This window comes from Geotrypetes seraphini, chromosome 8, assembly GCF_902459505.1.
Source record: "Geotrypetes seraphini chromosome 8, aGeoSer1.1, whole genome shotgun sequence".
NCBI classification, from domain to species: domain Eukaryota; kingdom Metazoa; phylum Chordata; class Amphibia; order Gymnophiona; family Dermophiidae; genus Geotrypetes; species Geotrypetes seraphini.
Genome location: NC_047091.1, coordinates 87,790,315 through 87,815,658, shown reverse-complemented (window position 1 = coordinate 87,815,658; position 25,344 = coordinate 87,790,315). Strand labels below are relative to the sequence as shown.

At 43.8% G+C, this 25,344-nt stretch overlaps 1 protein-coding gene across 3 annotated transcripts in view; it reads right to left on the bottom strand.

Annotated features, from left to right (window-relative positions):
- The window catches only part of FBN3 (fibrillin 3), a 518,221-nt gene that overhangs the window by 41,882 nt on the left and 450,995 nt on the right, over nucleotides 1–25,344 (bottom strand). For all 3 annotated transcript variants that reach the window (XM_033955282.1, XM_033955284.1, XM_033955283.1), the window contains 10 exons: nucleotides 25,057–25,182; nucleotides 23,665–23,817; nucleotides 18,840–18,905; nucleotides 18,505–18,630; nucleotides 18,259–18,378; nucleotides 16,576–16,698; nucleotides 15,988–16,119; nucleotides 12,251–12,376; nucleotides 11,416–11,622; nucleotides 9,568–9,693 (listed from right to left, as the gene is read on the bottom strand). In XM_033955282.1, coding sequence (XP_033811173.1) covers nucleotides 9,568–9,693; nucleotides 11,416–11,622; nucleotides 12,251–12,376; nucleotides 15,988–16,119; nucleotides 16,576–16,698; nucleotides 18,259–18,378; nucleotides 18,505–18,630; nucleotides 18,840–18,905; nucleotides 23,665–23,817; nucleotides 25,057–25,182 — 1,305 coding nt within the window. The remainder of the gene's footprint in view (nucleotides 1–9,567; nucleotides 9,694–11,415; nucleotides 11,623–12,250; nucleotides 12,377–15,987; nucleotides 16,120–16,575; nucleotides 16,699–18,258; nucleotides 18,379–18,504; nucleotides 18,631–18,839; nucleotides 18,906–23,664; nucleotides 23,818–25,056; nucleotides 25,183–25,344) is intronic.

Sequence of the window (25,344 nt, the reverse complement as noted above, 5' to 3'; positions counted from 1 at the left end):
TTAGAAGGGCAGTAGCATTCAGTGATTTAGGTTGGCTGATGCCCCCACAAGATTCTGAAATTTCCATCATGAACTTGTCTTTCAGGACGTTGAAGTACATCGGTTCACCTCCCCCCAGCAGTGCCAAAACAGAGCCCTTGGGAGAGGGGGTTGACAGAGGTGGCGAGCTGCTTCTTCGGAGATGGCAGAAGGAAATGGGAACCTTCCCAATTGGTTCTTTGTGCCTTAGAGAAGAAGCCAACCCTACCTGTGAATGCTGCACCTTACCATTTGAAGCTGAGGGCTACTTGCTGACAGATGGAAAGGACTGCAAGGCCGAATCTGTGTTTGTAGACAGCCCGATACTAAGCTAGGCCACAGGAAACTCCTGATGTCAGTGTTGTGAAAAATGGTGGTGCAGTTTGTGGCTTCTGTGCAGTCTCTGTCACAAGTTCATCCAGTGAGCTCTGCCATCATACCTCAATCAGAGCCTGTTGGGAAGCGGCTTTTCACCTCCCCAAGCAGTGCCAAAACTGAGCCCTGGGGCAGGAAGCCATTGATTTGGCCAAGAGGTGCGGCAAAGTCATTCCAGGAGGCTGAGGGAGCCGTGATGAAAAGAGCTTGTTTTTGCTGCCATTGGCCAGGAATACTAAAGCCCGTTCTGTTTCAATTCTTCGATGTGAAGTAGACAAAAGGGATGATTGCATGAGAGTTGTTCTTCAGTTAGTTTCTATTTTGTTTTCAAAGGACTCCTGAGGAGCCAGTTACGTAAAAATAACAGTATTAATATAATTCTTTTTAAACCAATCTTAAAAGAGTAAGGTTTTTTTTCCAATTTATGAATGTGAGAGAGAGGAGAGAGATCTGCAACTTGTCAAGAGCAGCTAAGAAAAAAAAAAACTGAGCTGGAGAGGGGTGGGGCCACTGAAGGCGGGAATTCCTGTATATGATCAAAAGTTTACTATTTGCTAAGGGAGAGCACCGACACACAAGATCAGTCTGAGGACTTCACCAACAAGTGTGCCTGAATCTCCCCTGCTTGTCTCCAGAGAACTGTCAATGTTATCAGCTAGTGATAGTAGAGACCTTTATAAATCAATCACATCTAAATAATCTCTTCACCCTGCCATGCTCAGCTCCTGTCTATCTTCCTGTCTATCTGTTCTGTCTATCTTCCCTCAGAACACTGTCAGTCAGGCCCTTTGTCAGCCTAGAGGCCTCTGGGAGATTATATCGATCTAACTCTGGCATGGGAATGCAGATAGACTCTGTGTGCAGGGAAACTGTTTTAAGTAGCCCTGATTGCCCTGATTGAATCATGGCTAGCTAAAAGGTGTTAATGCCTGATTAAGAGGGTGCTTAGGATAATGGTGCACAGATCAAGCCAGAGACTTAATCCCATCAGGTTTCTCACCCTCCTTTGTCTATTAAATTAACCATTGTCTCAAACAGTTTGCAAGTTCTAAACAGAAAGATACTGGGAGATACAATATTTTCTCTATTCAGAATAAGATTCCAAGGTATAAAAGCCTGCTCTCTGCAACACACATGGCTCGCTCTCTCTCTCTCTCTTTTTCTATGGCCCTCTCTGTCTCTGACCTCTGTAAGGCAGTGAGACTGCTTGCTCTCTGCTTAAGTGTAATGCCCTCTGCTTAATTGTAATGCTTATAAATATTACTTTTCTGTAAGACTATTTCTATAATATATTCTTTATATAATCACCCCTGGCTGCGCTTCTTATTTGATTCTATCCCTAATGAAACTTCTGTGAAGGAACTGAACCTGGGACCTGGCGTTTGTCAGTACGCCTTTCACTTAACCCCTACCACCTAATATTGTGGGGGCAACTTTCAAACTGACATTTTGGGGGCTCTGTCTCGGTCCTTCCTGATGATTTCATTTGGGTAAGTAGAATTTAATTTTTTTTATGCACTGTGCAATAGGATTACAGAGTGAGATAGAAATCAAAAGTCCTTGGAAAACCCTTAGATTGATTGTACGTTAGACTGGATGACACACTGTTGAAAAGTTCCAGTAATATTGTGGGGTTTTATACTTGGTGAGATTTTATTTCAATTTTTGATTGATAGACAGAGTGAGATAGAAATCAAAAGTCCTTTTGGAACCCTTAAATTGTTTTAGACTGGATGACACAATTGTGAAAAGTTTCAGTAATATTTTGGGTTTTATATTTGGTGAGATTTTACTATCAAAAGTCTTTGTAGTTTACCTGTGCCAGTTTGCATTGTATGATTTGCTATTATATGCTTGCTAGGGTGTTGCATGTAAGAATATTTGAGCTGCTCTGAAGAAAAGCAGGGTTCAAAGTGAAAACAGTCACTCAATTAAGACATGCCACATCTGTACTAACTTTAACTTTTTTACCTTGTGCTTTTAATTCTATTTCTTGTCAGTCTCTGCCCTGGTGAAAGGCCCAGTGCACACTGGACTGGAACTGGCAGCTGACACCTCTGCTCTTCTATATTTTATCCTGCTAAACTTCTGCCTGTAAATTTCAGGTAGTAACCAGTGTGGGCAAGTGTGGGCATAAGTGTATTATTTATGCCAATGACTCTTGCCTAACACGCTTTACCTCGCTTTTCTACCTATTAACTAAAGTCTCCCTCCTTCATAAGTGGGAGCATTTCAATCTCAAAGGCTACACACAGACAGGGACATTTAGAAGCCCATTCTCTCTCATGAAATATATGAGCAAGGCCCACGAACCAAGGCAGACTTCTGCAGCCTCAAATATGAACCCTTTTGATTTTCAAGAACTCACAGATATTGTACACAAATATTTTGACAAGAAAGGGGGTCCATATGAGGGTAATTTTCCAGAAAACACATGGCACGATATTCAGAAACAAATGGTTTCTCATTCTCAGGAGTTTAGAAAGAAAACAGATAAACGCAAATGCCTTTTCATTCAGGGCTTATGTAGAGGACTTATTAGCCTAAGACAAGATAATACTGACTTGAACACTCAGTGCCATCAGCTGTCCAAAGACTTAGATGAGGCACAAATTAATATATCCATGCTAAGAACCCAAATTGTTCAGGCCACAAATACCTTTTTAACTGTAAATGAACAATTAGAAGAGGCCAAGGCAGAATTAAAGTATTTAAAGTCAAAATGTGCCTCACCGGGACAGGTTAATGCTGTCTCCTCACAGATTCTGCCGTCTGCACCAGTGCAACATTCACCCTATCATTCACCCTATAATCCATGTAGTCAGTTTATTGAAAAACAAAACACTGTTTTTGTAGCAGGCCAGCGAAAAGGTAAACTAGCTACAGATGTAGAACAGGAAGAAGACCCGACAAACGAAAGTGAGGAAAATTCATTACCAGGCCAGAGCAATACCAATAGTACCCCTATAAGTGACACAGCTCCAGTAACTGTAGTGCTGCAGGGACATATGAAAGATAGTGACATTGAAAGAATAGTGGAGAAAGTGGGCCCTATGCCTTTTAACATAAATGAATGGTGCAAATGGGCTACTGACATACTGATTCACTGGGGTCTAGGGAAATACAAAAGGAACAATGCAGATTTTGATAAGCTTATGCACCTAGCCCTGGGTCCACATTATTATAAATTTGGATCTCTTGTTCATCCATACCAATTTGTAAAGATGGGCATCGAAAAACTATTTCGCTGCACCTCTTTGCAAGTACTTAGAACTCTTTCACCCCTGCCAAGTGATACACCAGAGCAGTTTGCATATAGAGTGTGGGTAATCAACGCGGTACTTAAAGAACATGAACATTGGCCCATTTCCTCAGATTATGGCCAGAGAGAACATAAAGAATTCCTATTAGAATTATTATCTCCCGAGATTACTAAACACCTTCTGTTGTTCTCGGAGGACCCTAAAACTACGCCTTTTGACACTTTACTGCTCAGGATTGGGTCTGTGTGGAAGACCCAGCCAGCTCAAATTATTTCAGTCTCAGAAGCTAGAAGGTGGCGTGCTGAGGGAGCACCCCAATACAAGAACATACCACACACAGGAAATAGAGGGCATGGCAGAGGTAGTTACAGAAATTCCTCCACTTACATTCCCTTCCATGAACTCAGAGAACAAAAGGAAAAATTAGAGAAAGAGAAAATGAAATGGGAACAGGATCGTCACACAATGCAGATAGAATTGGACAGGGTAAAAAGTGATTTGACAGCTAGGAAAAACAGTGCTAGTCCATAGGGATGTCCTGACTCTCTGTGTCCGAATGCCAAGGTGACTCAGGCCTTCACAGCCCAGCCAGACTCCTTTCACTTACCTGTGGACTCACTTTTGGAGACGCAGGATAAGGGAAAGAAGTCAGACTCAGAATTCAGCTTGATATTGGACACTTCCGACTGCCCCAATGTTAATAATACCATAGAGGGTCAGGATAAATTAACTTTGATTGATACAGGGGCCAGAATCAGTTTCACAGATAGAGCGCCTCCTACTGGAGATCAGAAAAATATGGAAATTTGTGAGATTCAGGGTCTAAATGACAAAGCTTCAAAGTGTGTGTCTATCCCACAAAAGGAACAAATGAAAGACATTGTAGAAACTACTGCCAGCATGAGTGAGAATACAGGCAAAGAAATTGTTGAGGTGGCTGGTCTTGCATTAGGTACAGGAATTCTAAATGCTTCTAAACCTTTGGTTCACAAGGTTATTCCTGTGCAGTTAGCCACACAATGCTGCCTGCCAGTGCAGAAGCATGATCATAGTGTAACTCACTCAGAGGCTGCAGATCTTTCAGTTTGGGCACAAGATTGTGGGAAAAGGTACACAGAAATTTTGTTTGAGGGCAAAGATCCTGCACCACAAACACAGCAACCAGTACTTCCTCCAGCAACAGAACTGGTGCCTAAGATGGAGGAGAGAGGTCTGAGTGGACCTATCTCTTTAGCATGTGGCTCTCCAACTGGGTCATTTGCTAATTCAGAGGGCTCTGTTAGGCTCACTATACACTCTCAGGCCCTAACTAAGACTTCAAAGCCCGTAGTACCAGTGGCAGCCTCTCACTCTGAAATGACTGTGACATTTAACCCTAAATGTGCATTTTTCTCTGTCCTAGACATGACTAATGATTTTCGGAATTTGCCCCTTGCCTCTGAATGCCAGGACACAACAGTGCAGACAAAAGAAGACAAATCTAGCCTGCACCTGACTTCTGCACCGCAGTGCCCACTCCTCCGAGTGCAGTGGGACCCAGGTGGCAGACATATGGTCCAGGTCGGCCTGAATGGAACATGGACAAAGTTTGCTCTAAGTGACCTTGAGGTTGCTGCTAATTTAAAATGTTTTTTTTTCTTTTTCCTAGCAGCAGTTTGGATATAGCCATCCCAGACCAATTTTGGCACAAAGATATTTCTAGTGTTTTCCAAGGTTCCTCTTTATCACTGCAGAGATAAAGATGTTCCAAAGAAGATATTAGCTTTATGCCTTTTCTGAATATGAGATGGTTATGATATGCATTATTTGTACTACTATTTGCAGAGTTAAATTCAGCCCTGAACACTTGACAGATGGAAGAATAAGGCCGACGCCTCAAAATTTGTGTTTTATGTTGTCTGTGCTATGTGGTCTGTCTTTTGTCTATTTGTTTTAGTTTAGGGGGTACCCCAGGATACATAACATTGGCCATTTCTAGAGCTCTTTTCCCCATTTTTATTTTTTTTAACTAGCCCAATTGCGCAATGTTCTTTTTATATCCTAAATTTAGCTTAGTTAGGGGTTATATTTTAAGTAAAGGTTTCACTTTATACCGTGTTTATTCTATGCTTCTCATTAGATTCAGTACACATTTCTGACATAATTTTTTTTATATATACATTCAGTACAGAATTATGGTTTCTCTGAATTGCCATAAGTTATATGCAGCACACAAAAACATATATTTTTGGAATGTCTGATTAAGAACCTTAAGTACCTGATTATTGTCTGTCTTTTGCCATAACTACATGTTGCCACATTCAGTACAGGCAACTAGTCTCTCTCTCTCTCTCTCTCTCTCTCTCTCTCTCTCTCTCTCTCTATGCATTCAGTACAGGCAACCTGGTTTCTCTCTCTCTACATTCAGTACAGGCAACATGTTTTCTCTTCCATTTTCTATCTCTTATTTGGATCACACTGGAGTAAAGCTGCTGAATGATATCGGGACTCTTTTCAAATCCCTCCCTGTATGCACAGACATCATTTCATCTCAAGGGCGAACACCACCAGTTTCCAGTGACTTGACTGATCCTGTGCAAACATCAGATCCTGTGCAAACATCCTTTCATTTCAAGTGTGAACCTCATCAGTTTAAAGAGACTGCCGGTTCCTGCTGGACTAATTCATCTTCCTGCACCCTGACTGCAAAGACTTTTCCACACATGCTGTACACAATGTTTCCTGTTCATCGGATATAGCCACCTTCCTAAGAACGCTTTGCTGTACAATTCCTCCTATTTAACCTATTCTATGGACATTCCAGACTTTATTTCTTATGCTGTACATCCACTACCTCTTAGAATGGGGAATGAGACATTCCACAAGCTGCTGAACTTTACTGAACTCCATACTTACATTGAACAACTTAAGAAAACCTCCAAAGAAGTGAATCATACTATCACTTTTGAAAATGGACAGATTGCACAAACTGTAGAAAATTTACTAAGAGACGCTCATGTCTCAGTTTGGGAACTTTTCTTTGGGTATTCGCCCACTGCAAACCACGTATTTAATGTTTTAATTCACCCTATCATTATCTTAATTATTGTACAAATTTTGCTATGTATTATTATGATTTTTCTTTGCTGTAAAGTGAAACACATGTACATTTCTTTACAACGCTTATCATACAAGCTTCCCTCTAACTTTTAAGGCAGTTATACATGTATTTCCAGTATCTTTTCTGACACTTGCTAATTTGGTCCTAATTTGGTTTTAATTTGGCATGGCCTATTGCATTACCATTACCAGGGTCAGATATAATATTATCCCATATCCCATACTTAGATACTCTCTCTTATGACATCTTGGTACCTTTATACCTGAACCTCCTGAAAAAGCTTCCTGCATCCCTTATGTACCGTTCACTCGCTCAACGACAGGTAAGATATAGGCATACTGGGATCCCCGCCCAGTTGATGGCCTATACAACCTAAGACAGAGGTTTGAACTCATAATGGGAACAACCTATCTTCATAGCTTGGAGATTCTGCAGCAAAGGGGACGTGCGACTATAATGTTGGAGGTAAAAGAAGCATCTGCTAATTGCAGATTGACTGTTTAAAGAAGGGTACCACAAGCTTGCCTTCATTTAAAAAAAAAAAAAAAAAAAAAAGTATGGGAGATGTCAGCCTAGAGGCCTCTGGGAGATTATATCGATCTAACTCTGGCATGGGAATGCAGATAGACTCTGTGTGCAGGGAAACTGTTTTAAGTAGCCCTGATTGCCCTGATTGAATCATGGCTAGCTAAAAGGTGTTAATGCCTGATTAAGAGGGTGCTTAGGATAATGGTGCACAGATCAAGCCAGAGACTTAATCCCATCAGGTTTCTCACCCTCCTTTGTCTATTAAATTAACCATTGTCTCAAACAGTTTGCAAGTTCTAAACAGAAAGATACTGGGAGATACAATATTTTCTCTATTCAGAATAAGATTCCAAGGTATAAAAGCCTGCTCTCTGCAACACACATGGCTCTCTCTCTCTCTCTCTCTTTTTCTATGGCCCTCTCTGTCTCTGACCTCTGTAAGGCAGTGAGACTGCTTGCTCTCTGCTTAAGTGTAATGCCCTCTGCTTAATTGTAATGCTTATAAATATTACTTTTCTGTAAGACTATTTCTATAATATATTCTTTATATAATCACCCCTGGCTGCGCTTCTTATTTGATTCTATCCCTAATGAAACTTCTGTGAAGGAACTGAACCTGGGACCTGGCGTTTGTCAGTACGCCTTTCACTTAACCCCTACCACCTAATATTGTGGGGGCAACTTTCAAACTGACACCCTTCTCTTTGTTGAGGTATGAAAAGTGAAGGGTATTGTCAGCCTGGCCTAAACTCTCCCCAAAGGATAGGGGAGCTGCAGCCTGGCTTCCCTTAGGAGCTACCAAACTCATGCTGCCCACATAAGAGATAATTCTACAACTAAAGGCTCACATTTCAGTGCCAATTGCATGTGTAAAAATACAGACAACCTGTACGCTTGCAGGTAAGTGTACACATCTTGCAAAGGTGGCATAAAAACAATTAAGCACAATTCTTTTAGGGTATGCATAAGTGGCACAGTGCATAAATGTAAAGGGTCTCTTACCTGCACTCCCCTTCCCTGGCACCTCTTAAATCCTTCTATTCTTCACTGGCAGTGAGCAGGGACTCCTACCCTCTGCTTATGTCAGCTCGAGCCTACCCTCTGACATAATTCCTGGTCCTGCATACAGGAAGTTACATCAGAGAGAGGGCTTGTGGCAGGAAGTGGTATCAGAGCTGCCCACAGCCATTGGCTGAACTGACCATAGATATTCAATGCCAGGCATGAATAGCTCCCAGCATTGAATATCCAGATCTCAGCAGTCACCTGGCAGTTAACTGGCTGATATTCAGATCAGTGTCCTTTTTGCTGTTCTAACTTTATGTGGTTACTTGGCTGGTTAGTGGATTGAAATCATCGCCAACCAGATAAGTAAGTACTCTACCCCCTAACCTAACCTGTTAGGAGATGGCCAGTTAACGGCAGTATTCAGCAGCTCTCCTTTTGAATATTGGGCAGTGTATATTCTTCCCCAGAGTGAAACAAGGATAATCAACCTTTTCTATGTCATAATCGTTAACTTCAAGCACAATATCTGTGTATACGGAGGACATCATGATTGAAAGTAACAATTGCCACATACAAATCTGCTGGGAAGCTCAGTCGGTTTTGTTTTCAAATTTGTAGAGATCTGGAATGAACTTCCTGACTCCATTAGGCTTTTAGGCCATCTGCAATTATTTCATAAATTCCTGAAAACTTTGCTGTTCTCGCAATTTTTAAATGGTTTAACTACAGCTTCAACGAAATGATAATATTATAGTTATTTTTCTTATGCTTTTCTTCTGTACTTTAGTTTTTAATTAGTTCTTCCTTCTGTTATGTTTTCTGCTATGTGCTCTAGTCTTAATTATATGTGAACCGAGTCGAGCTCCACAGGGAGATGACCCGGTATATAAACCAAAGATTAGATTAGATTAGATTGATAATTTTGGTTTCAATCCAGTGAACAATATGCAGTGTTTGTGACTACCTGTTATATGTAAGCAACAATAAACCCTAATGTTGAGTTTTTGTGTCATAGCTTCATCATAATAAAATTACTTAAATATAGAGCTCTGGTTTTTTATTTTTTTTGGTGTTATTGCACACATTTCTTTTGGCTATTTCTTTCCAGTGTACCTACCTTTTTTTACCACCTGGAGGAAGCCCTGATGTGAGAAGAGAACCTCGCAATAATCTAATCTTGAGATACGAGTAGTGTTAATGCTTGACCAAAAGAAGAGTATTCCATGTGGGACGAGCGCTAGAAGCGCCCGACTCAACTCATGCTATTACACTTACCAACACAAGAGGTCCCTGTGATATCCGTGGTATATCCCAGCGTGCAGTGACACTGGAAGGAGCCGATGCTGTTAATGCACTGTCCATTCTGACACAGATTTGGTAGCACCCTACATTCGTCAATATCTAAAACAAAAGAGCCAATAGCTCAGTTAGTGTTTCTTGAGTACAGCACCATGCACCACGTCACGCTGCAAATGTCTCACCCAGTGCTCCCAAGTGCCTCTTGTACAGTCTCATGCACCACATCCTACTTATCTCTATTGATCCAACTTTACTCATTACCAAAACAAGCTCTCTGGTTTCTGGTGAGGAAAGGCCTAGTGGTAGAGATGCTGCCTCAGCACCCTGAGGTTGTGGGATCAAATCCCAGCACTACCCCTTGTGACCCTGGGCAAGTCACTTAATTCACAAAACAAAAATGAGATGGGGCAATGGTCTTTCCAAATGAAAATGGAGTGCCAAGTACCAGTCCCTGTTTTTATCTCTCTGCCTGATCTCCGGAATCTCTGTTGTCACAGTGGTGCTGAATCCTGGATATGCTATTCCGAGAGATCTACAGATAAAGATCTGTAGGTACTTGTTATTTCAACATCAAGATATTTTTTCATCACCTATACCAGGAAAGCAGAATAAAATTTTGGTTATAATTAGGGTTAACAGACGTCCGGACATGTCTGGGCATCCGGACGGCTTTTCAAAACCCAGCACTTTGTACGAGTTTTGAAAACCTTCCAGCTTGGGCCATCGTCAGGAGGAGGCAATGCAATGTGGTGATGTCACGCGCATGCGCACATGTGTGTGATGTCATCATGTAACGCATGCGCAGATGCCCTCTCGATGCAGCTCTGAACACTTGAGGGGGTGGGGCTGGGGGGTGAGGCTGGGGCAGAACGGGGTTATGATGTGAGTGGAATGGGGTGGGGCTGGTTGGAACGGGGCAGGCCTGGAGGCGGGGCCATGGGTCCGGATTTTATAAACATAGATCTGGTAACCTTAGTTACAATGGTTGTTCAAAAATCTTCCTTATTGTGAGTGGTGTTGATTTTATTTTGGTACATCTTCACCTACTACATGTTTGACCCCTGAGAAGGCGCGCCAAATGCCGAAACACAGTGCTGTGTCGGGTCTACATCTTTGTGGATGGACATAATAAACATATGATTTTAATGATCCTTTTAGAAAGACCGTTGCCTCAACCCACGTTTCTTTTCTAGTTTTACTAATTGTGGCTCTGATTGCTGTTGGACTCCCTTTGTGATCAAATCACTTAATTCCCCATTGCCCCAGGTATGAAATAAGAACCTGTATATATGTAAAACTACTTTGAATGTATAACCACAAAAAGGCAACATACAAGTCTCTTTCCCCCTCAATTCTATTGTGCAACAGCTACTTGAAATAGAGCTTTCTTCCATAGTGCACCTTCTTGGTTGAATTCACTCTCTCAACATTTGACTGGTACGATCCCACTCAAAATTTAGATCCTTTTTGAAAACCTACTTATTCGAGAAAGCCTTCAATCTGCAGTTGGATAGATTGGCTCCTCCTGGGTTTCAATCTTCACAAGTATCTCTGTCTAATGCTTTTTTACTAAAGGTCTCTTGATGTCACTAATGCCATACTGCTCTCTGTTTTGACACCTGCCTTTTTATGTATGCTTTTCTGTTACCCATCGGTGTTTCTTTTCTGGTCTTAATTTTTTTTAAATTGTATATCACTCTGCTGTTACCTTAAGGAAGAGCACTATATCAAGTAAAATAAAATATAAACCATTAATCTGAGTCCTAGACTTTTCTTCCTCTCCTTGTAAGAGACCATTAAAGCAAACATCTTGTGGCCCCTCACCTTGGCCATCAGTGGTGTACCCAGGCCCATGAGGGCACATCTTCTTGTAGGGGCCTGTTCCTGGCAGTGGGCAGAGCTCACACTGGTTTCCCCAGCCCCGCCCACTATTGCAGCAGCATTCGGACTTGGTGACCAGGTTACGGTTGGTGGATGAGAGCTGGCACATGGTCTGCAGAACCTCCATGAAGCAGAACCCCTGACGGGTGTCTGGAAAGAGCAAAGGAAAGCAAAAGAGAAAAAGAGTCAGTAACTGTGGCTGCACCTCCATTTCCAGCCTCTGCACCCAGCTGTGCAATGGCTGAGGAAGAAAGTAAGCAACCCATGGGCAGTGGACAGAAGCCTTCAAAATGCAGGGTTCCCTTTGCAAGAGAATATGGAAGAGACAGTGAGCTCAACAGTCAGAAAAAAGCGCCAGCTTTAAATAATTCCTTTTGCTAGTTTGTAACACACATACATCCCTCACTTGAAAGCTCAGTGTCACAGAGCTAGGGGAAGAATGAGTTAATACATAAAGCAGTGTTAATACTGACATTCTGTCAATGTAGCTTTTCATCCTTTCACCAGAAAACCAGTTTTGAGCAACTTCAGCCTAAGTGCCTCCTGCAAGAATATTCTGTTCGCTTGGTAAAATGTTTTTCCTCTGAATTTTCTATTCCTACTTTTTAGCACTGTAGCTAAACATGGAGGATGTTTTTACTTACTGATAGACTAATCTATACATAGAGAAGGGCTATATTTACCACTGCATGTGGTGCTGCACACAAATTACCGTACCTATCAATACACGTGCTGGTGGAGGCACTGTGTCTTATGAATAGAGATGGCTTGTGCTTACCGATACACTCGATACCAGATGTGCTGACCTGGAACCCATCATTGCAGTCACATCTGTAACTTCCCACCGTGTTTACACAGCGACCATTGGGGCAGATTCCAGGTTTGGTACGGCACTCATTCTCATCTATGAGTTAAGAAAGAGATGAGCTATAAATCTCACCACAGAAACGCACCTCAACACTTTCTACAGAACAGAGTAGCAGAAAACCAGGATTGTGAGAGTTCCCGCTAAGCTGCGCTGGCGTGCGCTGGCGCACAAAATATTAGGTCGCAGCGCACAAGTTTCTCGTCACAGCGCAGGACCGGCAAGATTGACTCATTTGAACTTCTGCAAGATCAGCATCGGAAGCGTGCGCTGGGCCGGAGAGATCTTGGGGAGCCTCCGACAGTGGCTTTCTCCCCTCTCTGCAGCTCTCCTTTACTTCCCAGCGCAGCGATTCACGAAGGCAGCCTCGGGGCTTTTGCTGAGTCGCGGCTGCCTCTGATGATGCAACTTCCTCTTTCCTCAGAGGCGGCGCGGCACAACAAAGGACCCGAGGCTGCCTTCGTGAATCGCTGCGCTGGGAAGTAAGAAGAGCTGCTGGGAGGGGAGAAAACCACTATCAGTCTGGGAAGCTGCTGGGCAGGGGAAAAAAGGGACAGCTGCTACTGGAAAGGGAGAAGGAGAGATGCTTCTGGGAGGGGAGGAGGGAAAGGAATCTGGGAAGCTGCTGGGCCAGGAAAAAAAAGGACAGCTGCTACTGGAGAGGGAGAAGAAGGAGAGATGCTTCTGGGAGGGGAGGAGGGAAAGGAATCTGGGAAGCTGCTGGGCTAGGAAAAAAAGGGACAGCTGCTACTGGAGAGGGAGAAGGAGACGGAGAGATGCTTCTGGGAGGGGAGGAGGGAAAGGAATCTGGGAAGCTGCTGGGCCAGGAAAAAAAAGGACAGCTGCTACTGGAGAGGGAGAAGAAGGAGAGATGCTTCTGGGAGGGGAGGAGGGAAAGGAATCTGGGAAGCTGCTGGGCAAGGAAAAAAAGGGACAGCTGCTACTGGATAAGGAGAAGAAGGAGAGATGCTTCTGGGAGGGGAGGAGGGAAAGGAATCTGGGAAGCTGCTGGGCTAGGAAAAAAAGGGACAGCTGCTACTGGAGAGGGAGAAGGAGACGGAGAGATGCTTCTGGGAGGGGAGGAGGGAAAGGAATCTGGGAAGCTGCTGGGCAAGGAAAAAAAAGGGACAGCTGCTACTGGAGAGGGAGACGGAGAGATGCTGCTGGGAGGGGAGGAAGGGAAGAGAGTTACTGCTGGACAGGAGGCTGGGAGAAAGAAAGAAAGGGGGCAGGCAGGGAAACAGAAGGAAAGAAGAGAAACAGAAAAAAAGAAAGAAAGGTCAGGGAGAGAGGAAGAAAAAGTTGGGGGAGGGAATGAGGTGTGGAGGAGAGAAAGCATACAGGCTGATAGAAGGGAAGAAAGATTGGATGCACAGTCAGAAGAAGAAAGTGCAACCAGAAATCACCAGACAAGGTAGGAAAAATGATTTTATTTTAAATTTAGCAAAGTGGAGGCAGTATTACCACAGTTTTCAAAGGAATTTGCCCAAATAACTTAATAGTTAACTGGGTAAATTCCCAGAGATGAAAACTTCCCTTCACTTACTATGCACAGTTCTGAATTTATATCTGCTGTCTATATTTTACAATATGGTCCCCTTTTACTAAACCGCAATAGTGGTTTTTAGCGCAGGGAGCCTATGAGCGTCAAGAGCAGTGCTGGGCATTCAGCGCAGCTCCCTGCGCTAAAAACTGCTATTGTGGTTTAATAAAAAGGATGGAGGGTATATTTGTCTATTTTTGTATGCTATAAAAACCAAATACAGAGAGAGACTGAGAGCTGTTGACGAAGAGCTACGTGTGTGTCTTTCTTCCATTCCAGCCAGAATATCAGCTTTGTGTTCAGCCAAACAGGCCCAGGTTTCGCACTGAATAAAGTATTTTATAATTTTTATTTCATAATAAAGTAATTATAAAATACTTTCTTTGTGTTTATTTGATTCCTATTCAAGAGAATTACTTTATATATAGTCAATATAGGCAGAGAGTTAAATTTTTTAACATTTTCTAATGGTGGTGTGCCTCGTGATTTTTTTCATGAAACAAGTGTGCCTTTGCCCAAAAAAGGTTGAAAAACACTGGTCTAGAAATTGAAAGCATCAAACGTATTGTCTTCTGGACTGTTTTTAATTTACAGTTTACACATATGGATGTAACAGACATAACTACATTTGTTGTAAAACATTTATTAAGATATCATTTCATCCCTACAATTTCTGTGTTCTTAAAAATATTATTTAACGTTATTTAATTTAGCGTGTAGGCCTAAAATTCCTTTGAATACCTCGTCCTCATGTATCAGCAACTTTGACAACATATTTATTTGGCTCATAACTTGCTGGCGCCCGATATTTTTAGCTCACAGTGAAAAAAGTTTGCTCACAACACCCGCCCGCTTAGAGGGAACACTGATTGTGACCACCTTGTCTGCTGACAGAGAGTTTGGTTGATAGTACTAATGAAGGAATACCAAATAATACCATCCAATCTCAGCTTTGCAGGCTATTTCCTTCATCTTGACATCCATATCCATGATTCCAAAATATCTTTCTACAGCTACTAAACCAATTCATGTACTGTCAAGAGTTCTATTATTTCATGAGCCTGCCAGTCATATCTGCCTCTGCTAGCTATGGACATAGAAACATCACTTGCAGTGGATGGTGAGAGTGTGGAGCTGAAGGAAACTAAAAGTGATGACCCTCCTTTTGCCTCTTTATTCCACTTCAAAAAATAGATTTTCAAATATCAAGCCAGGAACTGTGGGCTAAAATATTAATGTGCAGAGCTGCCAAGAGGGCTGACCCACTCAGTGAGAGATTTAAGGTTGCCCCCAGCCTGCCCTATCCCGCCCATCGTTCTACCCTGACCCTCTCGCTGTTCTGCCCAAATCCGTCCATTGCTCCGCCCAGCCTCACCCATCACTCCACTCCGGCACAGCCAGTTGGCGACCAGAGGTATAAGGAGTTGCCTACCCGTGCCACGGCAGCAGGAAAGGCCTTCATAGAAGGTCATTTCCTGCTGCCTTGGGATTAGCAGCAGCAGGAAATCACCTTTATGAAAGCCTTTCCTGCTGCTGTGGCTCGGTGAGGCCTGCAAAAGCAGAGGGAGACTTCGCAGGTCTGCATGTGTACTTTTGTCATTTAGTATATTACTGTAAATTTACAGTATTTCTAAGGTTATGTTTTGTCACACAAATACCAAAAAAAAAACCCCAACAAAGAGTAAGAATTGTCATTTTGATGGTACATTTGTTTAAAGAAGCCTTCTCAATATAACTCTAATTTGACTAAATACAGATCTCTAATTAAAACTCTCTTAATTTTTTTTACCCTTACAATATGTTCTTACCTTAATTGTTTATCTATCCTATAATGAATGTAGTTCTTCCCCCTCTTCCCTCCATGTTCCAGTAAGTCTAGTTAGTTTGGAATTATGTCTTTGTACTTTTAACATTGTAAACAATTTATTTCTTTATTTTGCCTAGAAATTTTTTAAATAGGCGACTATATCAAATTTTAATAAAACATGAAACTTACATAGTGACTGGCTTAGAAGAACATTTGGATGAAGTAGTGTGACACCCTCCCCCCCTCCCCAAGATTATGCATAAATCTGTGTCCAAGGAGAGCCAGATAAGTTGTCCTTACCCATGCAGCTCTCGCCATCGCGTCTGCGTTGCATTCCCGGTGGGCAGATACACATAAAGGTCCCGATAAGGTTTTTGCACATCATTCCCCTTGATTCACAGTCATGTAGCCCTTCGGTGCATTCATCCAGATCTGCAACATCACAGATATAGGGAATAGACGTCACCCCTTCAGATCATGCAGGCTTCATTGCTTTTGCACCCGCCCGCAGATTCTAAGGCTCAAGCACCCTATTATATGCTAACACTCAGATCCCATTTAGATCCCATTGTTCCCATACCTTAGCCCCAACCATATCCCACTAAGACTAGGCCCTGTTACCAGACCCCATCACTCCTGGCCTCCAGACTCACATGCACCAAATGTATTCAGACATTCATATCAACGTGCACCTTGCTTTTCTCAGAATCCCCAATCCATATGTACCAGCTGTACTCTGTCTCAATTTTCTGCACCCCATCCCTCTCAGACTCCCCTCTATACATAATGCATTGCTCCCAACTCTGCCAATGCACGTTTTATCACAGACTTTACTCTACTAATGCAAAGCCTTCGGAGTCTTACTCTTGAAGAACATTTAGCTCCTACCCTTGCACATTCGTTTGTCTTCCCTGAGGGTGTATCCAGAGGGACAGGTACATTCATAGGATCCAAAAGTATTGATGCAGCGGAAGGCACAGAGCAGGGGATTGAGGGAACATTCATTGATGTCTGCAAAGTGAAGAACAGTGTCACCTTCATGTATAGCAATTCATACACTTAACCCCTATCCTTACTGCATCAAGATATAGAAACATAGAAACAGACGGCAGATAAGGGCCACGGCCCATCAAGTCTGCCCACCCCAATAACCTTCCCCTACCTTTCTCTGTGAAGAGATCCCACGTGACGATCCCATTTTGTCTTAAAATCAGGCACTAAGTGTGAGACGTCAGTACTGTTGCTGCTGTTCCTGTGGTGGGAATGTGTCTCCTGGATTCTATAAAGCTTGCCAAAATTTGGGTGCACTCTTGGACTGCATGTGCAACTAAATTAGTTAATGGCCATTAACAGTCAATGGCTGCTAATAATCAATTACTGTTGCTAATTAGCATTAATTTGGAGTTGCGCGCACAACCGCCTATGTGTGATTCTATAAAGAACCAGTGGCATAGTAAGTGGGGCACAGGCAGCTCTCTTCCTCTCTGCACCCCCGCTCCTTCCCACCTCTCCCCCGCCATGCACACACCTTCCCTTCCCCCAGTACCTCTAGCTCTCCATTGGCATGAGCAGAAGCTCCAACCTGCGGCTCACGCTAGCCTCGGCTCTCCCTCTGATGTCACTTCTGGGTCAGAAGACCGGGACATGATGTCAGAGGGAGAGCCGAGGCTGGTGTGGGCAGCAAGTTGGAGATGCCGCTTGAGCTGGTGAAGTTAAAGAGGTATGGGGGAAGGGAAGGTGGGAGCATGCACGATGGTGGTGGTGGGAAACCAAGGGGGTGGGGTGGAGAAGAGGGCGGTGATGACTGCGCCCCGGGCGCCGCCCACCCTCGCTATGCCACTGTAAAGAACTGCACCTAAATTCTCTTGAGTGCAACCCAAAAGGGGGCATATCCATGGGTGAGGCATGGGCATTCCCTAAAGCTACGCGCAGTGTTACAGAATCGGGGGGATGCATGCCCAACTCGCACGTCAGAATTTACACATTTGGTTTCAGCAGAAATACTTTCTGGTACCTTATTTTAGTGGCGGAAATTGGCACTAGACATATTTGGGTGCCATTTATGAATCTACATGGGAGAGAGAGAGATAATTTGCATCACTTCTGCCCATGTTATACTTATTGTGTGTATGTGTGTGTGTATTGTGCTTGCTTTGGCTGCACATTTCCTGTAGTACCACAAGCTGCTGCGAAAGGTCGTGGCAGCCATTTTAGAAAGCAACTGCGAGGAAGCAGGAGTGAGAGGGCCATGCTCCTGCCACAAAGACTCTTGCTGAATCACCAAGTACCTCGGTAGGCCTGGGGGTGGAGGGTCATGGGCTTGGGAGGGAGATTAAAGAGTCGGGGCCTAGAAAGGAGAGAAAACCTTGGCTATGGGTTGAAGGGAGGGGAAGGGGAGGGAGGGTGCAGAGACCTCTGAGGGGTTGGAGGGGAGAGAAATTACACCTTGCAGCTCCTTGTAAATCTTGGGTCAAACTTTATGGATAAATTGGCTCTTTGCTGTACAAATGTTGCCGACCCCTGGACTAGGATAATACATTAGACAGACCAAGAGCAGTGTTGGAGCTTTACCTTCACATGTCATCATTGGCCCTGGTTCAAACCCTTCATCACAAGTGCACTCGAAGCCGCCTACTACATTGGTACAGGTGCCATTGCCACATGGGTTACCAATGGAGCATTCGTCTGTGTCTGTCAAAGTGAAGAAGAGAAGAGGACTAACATCAGACCTGTCTGACAGTATAGGGACAAATTCCAGATCGGTGCTTCTCATCCATCTTGGATGATCACTTCTGTTCAAGAACATGACACACTCACCAACACAATTGACGCCAGTAAAATCCAAATTATATCCAAATGGACATTCACAGCGGAAAGAACCATCAGTGTTTATACAGACCCCATTTACGCAGATGCCTGGATTCTCCACGCACTCATTCACATCTGGAAATAGAACAGATGGTCGAACAGGGGTTGTAGAGTTCTCAAGAGAACATATACAAACTGTGGGATATATATATATCCCATATATATATATGTGTGTGTGTGTGTGTGTTTGTGTGTGAGAACATATACAAACTGTGGGGTCTCAGCGCGAGAGACAGAAAACAATAACTGTGGGATCTCCCACCTCTTAGAGGTAAAATGCTTACCTTCTCGGGAGTCACCTGGACCAGGAATAGCTCCATGGCCATACGGACACAACTCCTGGAAGGCAACTGAGAATAGAGAAAGCATACAATTAATGTTTTGGTCTTTTGCCAAGCCTGGTATGATCATCCCCTGACCTCCTGCAGTATTTTCATGCCTCCACTCAACAAAAGGGTCTCTTCTGCCTTACTGAAGTGCCCCTTCACCTTGAGTACATATAATAACTTATTGCTGCATCTCTGAACCTCTAGGCCAGGGCATATACCCCCTCCCTGATTTTCAGCCAGTGACAGACAGCGATGTTAATGTCCATTGCCAGCATTGAACTCAGACATTCAGAGACTGATTCTAGAAAGGGTGCCTAACTTAATTGGAAAAATACCCTTAAGAGCCTCAATAATTGGTTTAAAAAAATTTAATTGGGAGATAGGCACCTATCTGATTCTAAAGAAGATAGGTGCCTATTGCAATGCCTAATGCCTAACTGGGCGTTTCTATGGGTGGAGCTTGAGTTAGCCACCACTAGGCACGATTCTCCAAAAACTTAGGTGCCTGTAGGCCTTTAAAACCCTCACCTATATGTCAAGTGCCTAAGTTTTTACTTAGGTACTACTAGCTAATTTAGGCTTCATTTATAGAAACAGCCCTTCAATGTCCACTGCCAGCATAGACCATTGACTGTGCTAGCTCCATTACAGGACTTAAATGTACTGAAAATAAGGAGCAAAATTTTCTGAGGTCTCTTTTCCCCCCACTTGTTTTTGGACTATATAGGTCTTTATGTGCAGGGTTCTTTCTGATGCTACTATACTAATGTATTTGTGATTGAAATAATAATAAGTTCTGTTTGAGAATTGTTTAGAATACCATTGAACTCAGATATTCAATGCCAGGACATACTTGTATCCAGTTGGTGGTAGTGAATATCATTGTTTTTTTTTTTTTTAAAGCCGGCTAATGCATGCCCAGTTAACTCCATAAGAACATAAGAAACGCCTTCACCGGATCAGACCGAGGTCCATCTAGTCCGGCGATCCGCACACGCGGCGGCCCATTTAAGTACTCCTTTTTGGAGACCCAGATTTACCGTATCCCTCAATATGATATGCAAGAAGGTGTGCATCCAACTGGTGCTTGAATCCCAGTACAGTAGTCTCCTCCGGGAGCGCATTCCAAGCACCCACCACGCGCTGCGCGAAACAGAACTTCCCGCCATTTGTCCTGAACCTGCTGCCACTCAGTTTCAGGCTGTGACCTCTAGTCCGTGTCACATTTGAAAATGTTAGCAATGCTGTTTCTTGATCCATTCAGATATTCAGAGCTAACTGGTCATTTGTTAGCAAATAAAGATAGGACAGCTATTTATGCAGTCTTATTTATGTGCTAACACTAGCCAGTTTGTTCTGAATATCAGGAGCTAACCAGACTTTCCAAGTTTATTCAAATCTTACTATCCCACACCAAGGGTAAAAAAAACCTTCTGAGCGGCTTGCAATCTAAGATTATATTAACAAGACAGTAACATAAAATCACATACAACACAAGATTAAGATTAAAAAGAAAGAACTACAATATTTAAGAATAGATGAGATGGTAAACCATTAGGTTAGGACTTCTTGGGCTGGATTTTGTATAGGTCGTCCAGTCTCAGCAGCCGCCTAAGCGGCTTTTGAGAATTGCACACGGGTGTCCTATATAGAATCGCATCTGTCCTGATGGACAGACGCCTAACCCCACCTAACCACCCCGATTCTTTAACTGGTGTCCATGTCACAGGCGCCAGTTAGAGAATCGCATTGCTGCTGAATTGATCGTGGTAAGGGAATCTCCCTGCCACGATCAGCTCAGCGGCCGTGGCAGGAAACCCCCCAGCCACAAAGTCAGCTGGCAGGAGGGCTTGGGCTCGCTCCTGGCAGTAATCATGAGGTTCGGGGGGGGGGGGGGGGAGTCAAGGCAGGAGAGATTAGGCATCTCTCCTGCTGCGATTGGGTGGGGGGGGGAACAGTTACAGGATTCTGTAACCGGCGTTGTTTATGACAGACACCGATTACAGAATCTTGCTTTTAGGTGAAGGATTGGCCCCCCTCCTTCGCCTAAAAGGTCTGATTTTGGGCGTTTGGGACTTGGGCGTTTAGGACGGGCAATTTTTTTGTCGGGAATGTGTTATAGGGATAGACGTAGTGGCAGTCTAGGCGAGTAGATTGCTGAACATGGAGGTAGGCCATTCTAAAAAAAAACCTAATTTTGGACGTTGTTTTTGAGAATGGACATTTCCCTGCTGCCTACTTTCTGCGTCTAGGTACTTAGGCCAAAAGGGGACTTTGACGTTTCTTTTGATTATGCCCCTCTGTGGTTTTTCATCAGTGTGGGCAGATTTGACTATTGTCATCAGAGGCCACTTCACCTCTTGCAATGTTCATGCACCTCCTCTGAGATCCTTAAGTATCTCTGTACCTCCCACATTCAAAGCATCAACCCATAAACTTCCATGGTATCCCTGAGCCTCTCATGCATGCAAAGGCCCAGTTTTCCAACTGGGCAGACTAGACTGATGTCTAAGCATGCCTGATCTTCAGTGGGCTCAGCTTCTGTTGACAGAAGGTTACTCTGCTGGTTAAGAGTGATGGCACTTCCACAGTACTTCCATTCCATTCTCATTCCATGGAATCTGGAGGGAGAAACTGTGTATCTGGGACGTCCTCTGACCTGCAGTTTTCAAGCACCTCCCTGCATATAAACTAAAGTAAAACTTAACTTTGTACACTGGGTCTTCAGCTAAAAAGGAGCTCGACTCGGTTAACAGTAACTAAAAAAATACTTTAAAAAGTAACAATCAGAAAATAGTTTCCAATGTGTTTGGAAAATAAAATAGTTTTTAAAGATTTACGAAAAAGTTGAAAAGGACCAGGACCCCTTAAAATAAGAGGAAGTTCATTCCATAGTTGAGAAAATTTGAAAAGGATTAACTGAAATTCTTAACTCCTTTGATTCCTTTCACTGAAGGAAGGAGAGTTTGAATTGTTGGGTGCCTCTTGCATAGGAGAATCTATAAATATTCAATAATAAAGGGACAAGAGGGATGAAGATACCATATAAAATTTTAAAAGTAATACATGCACATTTAAAGTGAATCCTGAGATAGACCGGAAGCCAATGAAGGTTTAAAAGCAAAGGAGACATAAGAATTGCCCCTGTCGGGTCAGAGGTCCATCGTGCCCGGCAGTCTGCTCACGCGTCGGCCCCTCAGGTCCAGGACCTGATAGTGCTCATACCCTAAAACTGTCATATGCTTTTCGCTTATGTCCTGTAGAGTAACCTTCTATCTATACCCTGTAATCCCCTTCGCTTCCAGGAAGTCATCCAGTCCCATTTTGAAACCCAGTATTGTACTCTGTCCTATTACCTCATTTGGAAGCGTGTTCCAGGTGTCCACCACCCTCTGAGTGAAGAAAAACTTCCTTGCATTCGTTTTGAATCTGTCCCCTCTCAGTTTTTCTGAATGACCTCTTGTTTTTGTTGTCCCTGCTAGTCTGAAGAATCTGCCCCTCTCCACCTTCTCTATGCCTTTCATGATTTTATATGGCTGTATTATGTCTCCTCTCAGTCTCCGCTTTTCCAGGGTAAAGAGCCCCAGTTTGTCTAACCTGTCGGAATATAAAAGGTTCTCCATTTCTTTTATCATCCTAGTTGCTCTCCTCTGGACCCTCTCAAGCATCGCCATGTCTTTCTTAAGGTACGGTGACCAGTATTGGACACAGTATTCCAGATGTGGTCGCACCATTGCTCGATACAATGGCAGGATAACTTCCTTCGTTCTGGTAGTGATACCTTTTTTGATAATGCCCAGCATTCTGTTTGCTTTTTTGAGGCCGCTGCACATTGCACCGCTGGCTTCATTGTTGTATCCACCAATACCCCCAGGTCTTTTTCTAGGGTGCCTTTCCCCAGCACCCTTCCTCCCATCGTATAGCTGTACATGGGGTTCCCTTTCCCCATGTGCAAGACCTTACATTTCTCCACATTGAAGCTCATCTGCCATCTTTTTGCCCATTCACACAGTTTGTTCAGGTCGCTCTGTAATTCTTTGCATTTCTCAACAGTTTCGACTCTGTTGGAGAGTTTTGTATCGTCCGTGAACTTGATAACTTCACACTTCGTACCCGTACAGATCGTTAATGAATATATTGAACAGAAGCAGTCCCAGCACAGACCCCTGTGGGACACCACTCGTGACCCTTTTCCAGTCAGAGTAGTGTCCTTTTACTACTACCCTCTGCTTCCTATCCGCCAGTCAATTTTGGATCCATCTGTGGACGTCCCATTCCACCCCAGTCAAATTAACTTTTTCCAAAAATTAATTTCGCAGCGGTATTTTGTATCAGTTGGAGTCTTTGAAGGCAGGTCTTTGTTTTGCCGAGATAGACAGCGTTACAGTAATCTAGCCGGGATAATATGATAGATTGGACCAGAACTGAGAAGTGTTGTTGGCGGAAAAGGTTTCTGACCTTCCTCAACATTCGAAGAGGAATATTCTCACTTTATGGAATGTCTCTGAACTTATATATACAGGGACCTCCTGCAATTTACCTGACCCTCCTACAGAGATAGAGATCTTCTCAGACCTCTTGTACTGCATCCTCCCATACACATAAGGACCTCCTATGCCTTCTTGCAGTATTCTTACACTGCTCGTACACACAGTGTCATTTCTGTGACTTTCTGTGTTATGGGGTTTCTCGTTTTGCTGATTATACATTAACATCAATAAAAGAGTAGCTTATTAACATCAATAGAAGAGTGGTTTGTGAAAACATGCAGGCTGCTTACCATTTCCTTCCTGGGGGCACAGCTCACAGGGGTCCCCCCAGCCTTCTCCAGGCATCTTGCTACAGCAGCAGCGTGCCTTCGTAGTGTTAAAGGCTTTGGGGACAGAACACTTTCCATTGTCAAAGCGGGTAAAGCAAAAGCTCTGACGGGTATCTATTATAAGGGAAAGAGAAAGAGAGATTACCCACTGGTACATCTGTGTCAGTAACAGCGAGAAGGGACAGATCTGTGTGTATAACAGAGAGAACAGGAGAGGGATCACCTGGGGAGATCAGTGTCTGTTACAGAATGAAATAGATTGCCCAGAATATTTGTGTCTGTAACTGAGAGAAAGGTGGGGGGTTATGTATGTGACAAGAAAGGGGAAAAGAAAAATTATCGAGGGATAGATCTATGTCTGTAACAAAGAGAGAGATTATCCAGGGGAGATTTGTGTCTGCATAACCCTGCTTATATCTCTCCACCCCTCATTCCCACATCTCTGCTGACATTCCCTCCCCTTTAACTTTACATTGCCACTGCTAAGCCCAATCCCTTGTTCTTCCTGTCATTTCACATTTTTTTACTCTGTCTGTGCCGATCTCCCCTCCCCCCATTTCATCTCCATCTCTATCCTTCCCTACATCACTGACATCTCACATCTTTGCTAATACCCTCCCCTTTACTGACATAGAAACATGATGGCAGATAAAGGCCAAATGGCCCATCCAGTCTGCCCATCCAAAGTAACCATTTAGTGATGGTCAGTGGCGCAGTGAGAGAGGTTGGCACCTGGGGCAGTGGTGCCCGGCATTGTTGCGCTGTGTGTCCCCCCCCCACACACTCTTTACTGCCGTCCATCCCCCACTCTTCCCTGTTGCTTGGGCGCCCCTACCCAACTCTTCCCCGCGGCTTGAGAGCTCCCTGCCCCCCACGTACTTCTTGAAATGTTCTCCAGTGTGAGCAGCATCTACCACCTACTGGTTGTGCTGGTGTTGGCTCCCTTCTGATGTCATGTCCTGGTCCCGCGACTAGGAAGTGACATTATAAGGGAACCAATGCCGGTGTGAACAAGTAGAAGATGCTGCTCAAGCCGGCAAACATTTAAAGAGATATGCAGAGAGACGGAGGGGAGGAGAGGCACCAGCGCCCCCCACAAAGATGGCACCCAGGGCAGTTGGCCACTCTGCCCCCCCCCCCCTTATTACGCCACTGGTGCTGGTTAGCTTCCTATTTATCCCTACCTTTCTCCTTCTTTGTGTGAATGACTCCTCTTTGTGCACCATCCCTTTTGCATCCTGTATCGCTACTCAGTTACCCCTAGCCTGCTGGCAAGACTGTCATATAGTTCGTGGCATGCACTTGATTCCCAGCCTTTGCTCTCAGTGGGTAATGTTGCAACTTGGCACTCACCAAAGCACCTGCGTCCATTGTCAGAGAGGACAAAACCAGGGGGGCAGATGCACTGGAAGCTGCCAGGAGTGTTGGTGCAGGTACCAAACAGACAGATATTGGGCTCCTCATCACACTCGTTGATGTCTGGGGATAGAAGCATCACAGTAATGTGAATAACACAGCAGATGACATAAGAACATAAGAATTGCTGCTGCTGGGTCAGACCAGTGGTCCATCATGCCCAGCAGTCCGCTCACGTAGCGGTCCCCCGGGTCAAAGACCGGTACTCTAAAATGAGTCCAGCCT